This window comes from Pygoscelis adeliae, unplaced genomic scaffold, assembly GCF_000699105.1.
Source record: "Pygoscelis adeliae isolate BGI_AS28 unplaced genomic scaffold, ASM69910v1 Scaffold239, whole genome shotgun sequence".
In the NCBI taxonomy this organism is placed as follows: Eukaryota; Metazoa; Chordata; class Aves; order Sphenisciformes; family Spheniscidae; genus Pygoscelis; species Pygoscelis adeliae.
The window spans coordinates 5,985-15,079 of record NW_008825537.1 but is presented as its reverse complement, the minus strand read 5'-3'; the positions used below and the strand labels follow the sequence as shown (position 1 = coordinate 15,079).

Genomic DNA, 9,095 nt, shown 5'->3' with positions numbered 1-9,095 from the left:
CCTAAACCTAAATTCTCTCCTGTCTTGGGGGAGTGAGAGGTATCATTCAGAATAACATCCTGACTTCTTATGAAATAGTGATATTTCTCCTTTTTTTATCTTTTCACTGCAGGAACTTGAAGAGTTACCTTTGGAGCCAGGTACTGGTTTTTTGTTTTTGTTGGTTTTTGGTTGTTTTTTTTTGTTTGTTTGTTTGTTTGTTTTTTTGTTTAAAAAAAAAAAAAGTCCTGGGCATTGAAAAAGTTTCATTCTTCATTTAATTCTTTTTGTGTCCCTGGTTGTTTTGGTTTTTGGTTTTTTTTTAATGCATTACTGTAGTGTACATTATTATGGTGGACAATCCAGGTCATGCAGGGTCATAGAGATTGGAAACCCAGTCATATCACCAGATCTGTGAATAACCGCTTTTTTGAAAACGTGTATTTAATGTGATGAAATGGTTCCATAGAACTGTTACCTCCAGTGGAGTTAAGGAATGAGCCTTAAAGATGTAAAGGTTCTGAAAACAGATCTTGTGATATCACACTGTACTGTAATTCTATGAATATAAATACAGGAGTGTAGGTAATGCAGAGCTTTGGTACAGAACAGAAATTAAAGAGTGACTGGACTTCAGAAGAAGGAATACACTGTCATCACAGGAATTTTCTACAGATCCTTTTCACTTTCTGGACTGCAAACGCACTCGTGCACCATCAGAAGATGCCCAGTTCTCATGTTGGACTGTCTGCTAAAAGAATTTCACAGAAATTTGGAAATTGAACTCTCAGTGCCTTGATACGTTCAGTTAAGCATCTTGGACTCTGGAAGCTAACTAGAGAAGAAACAGAGCTGAATGATTTCATGAAGAATATCAAGGATCAGCCAGAAGGTTTTTGTTAAATCTGTGGGGGCATTTTTCTTCCCTGTTAACATTTTAGGGCTGATTTGGTAGTTTGTCAGACAGCAGTTAGCGTAGTACTTTTAACACTGTGTACACTAGGGTTTTCCAATCTCTGTGTAGCTTAGAAGTTCTCTTGGTGTTAGTGTGGCAGCCATGCCAGTTCCACATTTGTGATTGCTGTATTTCCCTGGTGATTAAATCTTGTGCCATTCTATTCCTGTTAAATCCGTAGAAAATGAGAAAATACTCGACATTTTGGGGGAAACTTGTAAATCTGAACTACTTAACGAAGACACTTCCGAAGCGGAGCGGCCACATGCACAGGAAGCAAGTAACGTGGTGCCAGGCAAGAGGCTAGCAGAGGAAGAGGACGCTCTTGCTGCCGCTCAGTTGGAGGAAGATGCTTTAGATTTGGACAGCAAATCGGCACAAGCTATGGCAAGGAAGGAAGCAAAGCGTTTAGTTGTAGCAAAAGGGGAGACAAGTGCACAGACAATAGAGGAAGAGAAACCGGACTCTGAATCTTTAGTAGTAGAGACCCTAAGCGATCAGAGTAGCAAACGCTCCCAAGGCCTGGAAGCCTCTAGTGGGGAAACAGCGGAAAAAGGCGCAGGTCCCGAAGCCAAAGATAGCAAAGAAGATGCCAAGAAAACAGAAGACAAAGCTAATTCTGAGGAATCCCCTGCTACTAAAGAGTCCTCAACCAGTGAGGGCGGTGATCAGAAAAAGAGGTTTGTTTTTTCTCCGTTATAGACCAGATGCTATCTTTTTTTCATTGGTCGTTAAGTGATGCGAATAAGCTGTTTCCTTCAATTGGCCACCAAGACTGATGAAATTGTAGCCTATTCCTAAAGAGTCTGTTTTATTTCTCCATGTGCAGATTTTTTTTTTTTAAACACAGAGGGTTTGATTTCTTTCCTTCCTCAACCTTCAAAGGTTGTTTTCTTAAATTACTCTTATTTCAGTCATCTGCAAAACAGAATTGTCCATTTAAGGATACAAATCCCATATTTCCTGTCACTCTTCTATAAATTTGCAAATATAGCGTTTATTTCAGAACTAATTTACTGGTAGGTATCCAACTTTAATGCACAATCTAGAATTAACATTCTTCTTGTATATGATCGGTTGAATAATGTGGTGTTTTGTCTTTAGCCCTGTTGAGGAGGACAGAGATACAAAGATAATCTCAAAAGATGAGAAAGGTATGTTTTAAAAAAAAAAAAAGTACAAATTACTTGAAAAAAAATGTTACGGGGTCATATCTAACCATTACTTGTGAGTCAATTGTAGTAAGTAAACATTCAAAAGAATGAACGAAGTAATAGTTCTACTTGCTTTTCGACTTGCCTTTCTTGCATTGCTTATTTTTTGTCGTTAATTCCCTAAGCATGCATATATCTTCACTGTAATAGTTATATTGGAGTCCTGCTAGCTTTGTGAATGGTGATAGGTACTGGCAAGACCAGGATTTGTCTGAAAAATGTCAACAGATGCATAAATCTATAGGTTTATACTCTGTGTGGCAATTCTGGTGAGGACTGTTAATTCAATGAACCCTCAATGCAGTTGTAACATAGGCCTTCAAAGCATGAATTGTATATTTCAGTTCATGTAACTTCTGTAACCTTATAAACTGACAAAGATTTAAAAAAAAGAAGTCTCTTGTGAATTAACATTTAATACTTAGCAATTCTCATAAGTGATTGAAGTGTAGGAAGACAATATGTAAATGAAAACTCATTAAGACTCTTCCAAGTGCACATCAAATACGGAGTTCAGTAGTTCATTTTTGCAGGCTGCAATGTGTCTATTGATTTTAAGTTGGTTGGAAGAGGTAGGATTGCATTTGAAGAGGTTTATGAAGAAAAAAAGTTTTGTAGGGTGATTACTTTTTCATTGTTGCATTCTTGTGCTACACGGTCTTTTATGTTTGGCTTTTTTGTACCTTAGGCCGTGCGGGTAGTGGTTCTGGCAGAAATTTGTGGGTTAGTGGACTTTCGTCCTCTACTAGAGCTACAGACTTGAAGAATCTTTTCAGCAAGTATGGAAAGGTACGTAGCAGATATGTAAATTAACAAACCATTTTATCAATTTAAAAGGATGACCTTAAATTTAGCTCTTACTTTTCCTAAGGAATAACTGCGTAGGCTAAACACTTAAATTTCTTGTGTTCTGTTGAAACTCTATCTGAAAGTAGCACACTTCATAAAGAAGGTTGCCTGAAATGGGGTTGGGGGGATCGGGCAGAAAACCATGTTTAGGGGAATCTCTGTGCAGATACCTGTAAAAATGAGGCAATTCTCTACAGGAGAGACTGGTGGGTCGTCATCTAGTGTGCTATAGTCTAATTATATCTCTTGGGTGTCCAGCGATAGTTAATGCTGGTTTAAACTGTTCCATTTCAAGGGGTATTCATTTGAGAAATCTAGCCTTTGAGGGCAGGCTTCCATTTGTTCTTCAGTGCCTGCTAGGATATGAAAGCAGAAGTTGTGGAAGGGAACTCTTTCCATGACCATCTCCCCTTCCTCCTAATACATTTCTGAATGTAATATTAAATGTTTGTGTCACTAAGCATGTGCCTCTGCACTGTCAGAGATTGTCATCTCTGGATAGAAACTAGCAGAGGTGTCCTGTAAGAAAAGACAAAGTGGTGGTAGGTTTTTTAATTATTATTTTTGTTATTACACCTCCACTCTCCCCCCACATATATATGTCTTCCTTAAGGTATTGACCTGCTTAGCAACTTGAAGATGAATTTTCTGAGCTGGTTATTATGGTAGTCTCTTTTTCAGCAGAGCTGTATCAACATCTGTTCCACAATTGGATTTATGTTTCATAGAATTTCGTGTTTGTTTTATACTTTTTTCAGAACACGTGGAATACTCTTAAATTTGAACCTTTTCAGCTGTGTTTGTGTTGCTGTTGACTTGGTTGTAAATGCTGTTCACATCATATTCTGTGAAGTAGTCTTTAGTGAGGCACTTCTAGAAGACGGTTGCCCAACAGTATAGAGGTCAAGTTAAAACAATAAACTTTCCTTTGCTGCCTGTCACATGAGCCTAGCAACATTGTCTTCGTCTTCTGAGAATGCTGATGGAATGTTGCGTGCTGAGCATATTTCCTCCCTGTTAAAAGTGGATAAGTTCTATACTGTGGGGTACTGGTAGACAGAGCTGCTCAAATGGTGATTAAGTTAGAATTTATTTGGCGAGAGATCTGCAAACACAGAATAATTTTTTTTTTTCCCCAAAGGTGGTCGGTGCAAAAGTAGTGACAAATGCTCGCAGTCCTGGTGCTCGCTGTTACGGCTTTGTTACAATGTCAACATCTGAAGAAGCCACTAAGTGTATTAATCATCTCCACAGAACAGAGCTGCATGGAAAAATGATTTCTGTGGAAAAGGTAAGTGGTAGCTATTCCATGACAGCGTAATGAAAATAAAAGTGTGCAAGTTTAATGTCTGTCTCTTATTATAAAAATATTTCTGGCTAAAATCCTAGGCAAAAAATGAACCAGCTGGGAAAAAGCCTTCAGACAAAAAGGATGGTGAAACAAGGAAGGAAAAAGACAGGCACCATTCTGCAGAGTCCAAATCTGAGAAGTAAAGTGTTTTTTGGTATTTTTCTTTGTTTAAAGGCCACTCATTTGAAATGCAGCCATGTGACCAAAGTGAACAGTAACTGTTATAAATCTCAATTTGCTGCTTCATACTGCATCTGAAATAGGAGTAATACTTGAAAAACTGAAACTGGTGTTCTACAGCTGTAAGTGCATCTTAATTGGTCCTCTGTTCAGAAATATGGAGCTCTTCAGGGTTTAGTATCAAAACTTGTCAGTTATATCAGGAGATACCCAATCAACTCATTTCTAGATAAACCATTATTTTTATCAGAATCATTCGTCCTCTGATCTGACTCTGGCTTGGTCTGCTCTTTAACTGACAAATACTTCCAGGATTTAGTCTATCTTTTTGATAGACTGTTTGCATGGTTGGCGAGTGATACTTAATATTTGGTTTTCAAGTGGTCTATTGCTTTTGAAAGAGGCGTTTTGCTTTACAACTTTTTGTTCTCTCATAAAATTTTAAAAGATTTGGCAGAGGAGATGCTTTGGCAGGCTGGCCTGCTTGCATTGGGTGTTTATTTGTTTACAAAAGTTCTACTGGTGGAGCTCGACCTCTACCTGGGTGGGCCCTCTTCCCCCTATGCTAAGCATGAACTTTACTTATAGGCGGAACAGAAGACTTGACTTCTAGCACTCGAAGTCTCCAAATGTTCCGAAGGATTATTTGTTGTTTCTCACTTTTGGTCAACTTTAGCTTAGTATTGGTTGCTACTCTTAATTGTGCTTACAAATATGCATTGGCTTCAGCACTGCAGCATGCAGGGTATTGAGAGTGGGTTTTTTGAGAGTATTTTTGGAAGGTTTTTGTGTTGAGGTTTTTTGGGTTGGTTTTTTTTTGACGTGGTTGGCTTGATCAGAGTGGTTATATAGCACTTTTTTAGGTTCTTCATTAAAGCAAAGTTTACCTATAGGTCTGTTGGTATTAAGAAGGAGGAGAAGACAGACAAGAAAGATGATGCTAAGAAATCAGAAAAAGATGGAAAAGACGAAAAAGAAGGAAAAGAGAAAGATGAACAAAAGGCTGGATCCTCTGATAGATCTAGGGCAAGCAAATCAGGTAATTCTAGCCGCCTTTCAGAAGTGTTTTCAAGGATACTTGTTTTAAACAAATTTTAAAAAATTGGTACAATGAATATAAGTGACTGCAACAAAGCTGCTAGTTTGCATCCAAAAAAATTTCCTTTATCAACTAAGTAGGAAATGGAAGAACAAGTGTAAACATTCAGAATCGTGGCTGATTAGAAGACTTCAGCTTCTGCAAACCTCAATGTTCTTATTAGATGTGATTCATAATTCAGTAAAAAGACCATGAAGCGTACTTAGTAATAGTGAGGTTTTCCTGGTGAACAAAAACCACCACCAGAAAATATCTTGAAAACTTTTTTTCTGACTTAGAATGCTATTAACTTAGCAACAAATTTTTCATAATTACTGGGCTTTAAATACTCAAAATAGTAAACTGAATTTTATGGAACTGTCACTGGGTTTAGACCTGACACATTGTGTGGCTCTGTGTGCTTTTTTTTGGTTGTTTTTGTTTTGTTTTGTTTTAATCTGTGGCAAAGGGATGTACTTTACAGACAGAAGAACGAAATTAAATTTGCTTTCTTTTAACTGTCATCCCTGCCAGAAAACAGTACTGTAATTTTGTGATAGCTTTACTGCCCCCATCCTCAACTTGGCCAAATCTTGGTAAGCTATTCAAATCATAAATGTACTCTTCCGTAAGTTATTTAAAACCTCATTAAAATAACTTTTTACTGCTTAGTATCTTGACAGTTTTAAATCTTGCAAGAATTTTTGAATGTCTTGTGTATTATTTATTCTCAGATGTATTTTGTTTTCTAGCGAGTCGAGGAACTGAAAGGACAGTGGTAATGGATAAGTCTAAAGGAGAACCAGTTATTAGTGTGAAAACTTCTACATCAAAAGAAAGGGTAAGTACAAATTTCAGAGAAGCCTTTGTGTAAAAATAGGTGTCAAATAGCTTTATGTGCATATAGTTGAAGGGTTTTTTTGCCCTGCGTATTGGGAACAGTTATCCTGTTATGACTTTTTAGAAGGCGTTAGGGTGTTAATGATGCTGCAGAGGTAAATGCTTATGCTTCACCTTTATAGTTTTTTGTTGCTGCTGTCCTAGTTGAAGAAGTAGAGTTGCAATATGAAAATGATGTTAAGATGATGTGTTTCCCCGAGCGTGGAGTGTGGTGACCGGTGACCTTTAAAGTGGTGTATCATTTGCCACTGGTGCAAGTCAGATCGTGTGCCCCTAGTATTTATATATAAACTCTTTAGAAGTTCTAGCCAAATTTGGGGCGCTCTTCCCTGACCTACTTTTCCATGGAATTCCAACTTTATTTACCTTTGGGAAGGTACGATAGTCTGTTTTGTTCAGGTTGGCATAAGGTAGGCCTTTTGCCTAGGAATTTTAGCTAAAAATGCACTGTGTTCAGCTAATGTATTGTTTTGATTTAACTCAGAGTACGAAAAGCCAGGATCGCAAATCTGAGAGCAAAGAAAAGCAAGATATTTTATCGTTTGATAAAATCAAAGAACAGCGGGAACGTGAACGTCAGAGACAGAGGGAGCGAGAAATCAGGGAAACAGAAAGACGCCGGTGAGTTTTCCCAGTGAGTTTTCCCAGTTTCGCTCTAAGCTTTGAATGGCATTTGTTTTTACTTCCCTTATCTGTGTTTTGGGCAGGCTGCCAAGTAGTGTTGTGCTGGCCCTCCAACTTCAGTATCTCAGCTTGATTTGATACTAATTTATTGGTAGAACAGACATAATGCCAAATTATGAAGGTTTTTACTGCTGAAATTGATCTTCTTTAAGCCTATGCTTTTCAGGAGACTGGTTGAATAATAACTTTTGTAGGTGCTTTCAGGTCTCAGGTTCCACTTGATCAGATTTGAATTTCAGTACTTGATTTTTCCCTGGAAGTTCATAAATACTTCCTGTTTGTCAGACTTCTGTGTTGGGACATGCTGTGCTCTATGAAAGCTTTTTCAGAGCTGACTTAGAGTAGATACTGTGTTACTTATGCAGAATGCTTACCCTTGCTCCTTTCATCTGTATGGACTTTTTTTTTTTCCCCTGCTAAACTAAGCAGCTGCGATTTAGGTGAGAGAAGAGACCATTCCCATTTAAGTAGGTAGTGGGAAAAACATAGAAACTTTAAAAAAAAGAATAAACTCAAAACCCCACCCAAAACAAAGAAGCAATAAAGCTTAGACTTAAGATTCTCAGCTGAAAACAAAATATCTTTTCCAATTAGAGAGAGAGAGAGGCGAGAACGAGAACAACGTCTTCAAGCTATTCATGAGCGGGATGAAAGACAGAGGCTCCAGAGAGAGCGAGAACGACTTGAATTTCAAAGGCAGCGTCTTGACAGAGAGCGCTTGGAGAGGGAGAGATTGGAGAGAGAAAGAATGCACATAGAGCAGGAAAGGAGGCGAGAGCAGGAACGAATCCAGCGAGAGAGGGAAGAGCTGCGACGTCGGCAGGAACAGCTACGCTATGAACAAGAACGGCGATCTGCCATGAGAAGGCCTTACGATCCTGACGGGAGGTAAGGATAACTGCAATGAGATTCCAAACTCTTTGGCCACATCCAGTTACAGATAGAGCATTCTAAAGCCTACTCACTCTAAATTGTGAGTACTCTTGCTAAAGCAGTCATGGGAGCTCACAACTGAAATACTATTTACATGTTGCTTTTAACACTTTAATATCGACCTTGAGAAAGAGCAAATGTCATCCTCTTATACCTGTAAGCACAATTTTATTACAGCAGGTTTAAAATTCTTATTTCCCAAAGAGGAGTGGCCGAGAATAGAAACTGTGCGTATTGACTCTAAAGCAGGATTGCTAGCGGGAACAGATACTCATTCTCTTCTCATGTCAGCACATGCTAAGGTTAAGCTTTTTGTATAGTGCCAATATACATAGCTTCCTCTGAAATGGAAATGTGATGCCCGCTTAACACTCAAGGGTTTTTAATTATAAATAAAAAATAATTGTTTGGATAATTGCATTAAATGAGGTTTGATATCAAGAGAGCGTGAAAGGAAACTTGTTTTGAGATTACTACTAATCGTGACCTTTTTTGTAGGCGAGATGACCTGTACTGGCCAGAGGCGAAGCGAATGGCAATGGATGATAGGTATTCTGAATTTAGTCGTCAAGACCGCTTCCATGACTTTGACCACAGGGATCGTGGCCGATACCAAGATCACTGTTTGGACAGGTTGGTAAGGCGGTGTCTTTTCTTCCTATACCTTTATGGAAATTAGGCGTCTTTTTGTGGCTTACTAATGGCTTGAAGGGTGTCAAAAGAGAAGAGCGAAACAGATGACCCTTGTGCATTTCTCGTGTCTAATTTTATACGTGCTTGCAATCCTGTGTTTCCATCACTTACGGACATACCGGAAAGAGGCTGCATAAAGATTATAAGCCAAGCACTAATGTAGTCTGCCGTGATGCCGAGGGAGATCTACAGCTTCTCTTGAGATGTATGGAAATCTGGTTTATGAATCCCTGTTCATTAGCCTAAAATTTAGCCATTTCCTTTTGCTTTTAAAACTTT

At 38.4% G+C, this 9,095-nt stretch overlaps 1 protein-coding gene across 3 annotated transcripts in view; it reads left to right on the top strand.

Moving 5' to 3' along the window:
- Positions 1-9,095, top strand: part of LOC103923456 (scaffold attachment factor B1-like) — a 17,825-nt gene that overhangs the window by 5,492 nt on the left and 3,238 nt on the right. For all 3 annotated transcript variants that reach the window (XR_663931.1, XM_009331809.1, XM_009331808.1), the window contains 11 exons: positions 113-140; positions 1,116-1,614; positions 2,039-2,088; positions 2,837-2,937; positions 4,139-4,288; positions 4,387-4,487; positions 5,422-5,567; positions 6,359-6,447; positions 6,991-7,127; positions 7,785-8,078; positions 8,622-8,756. Coding sequence is in view for 2 of the 3 variants with exons in the window: in XM_009331809.1 (XP_009330084.1) it covers positions 113-140; positions 1,116-1,614; positions 2,039-2,088; positions 2,837-2,937; positions 4,139-4,288; positions 4,387-4,487; positions 5,422-5,567; positions 6,359-6,447; positions 6,991-7,127; positions 7,785-8,078; positions 8,622-8,756 (1,730 nt within the window). In the remaining variant the exon portion in view is untranslated. The remainder of the gene's footprint in view (positions 1-112; positions 141-1,115; positions 1,615-2,038; positions 2,089-2,836; positions 2,938-4,138; positions 4,289-4,386; positions 4,488-5,421; positions 5,568-6,358; positions 6,448-6,990; positions 7,128-7,784; positions 8,079-8,621; positions 8,757-9,095) is intronic.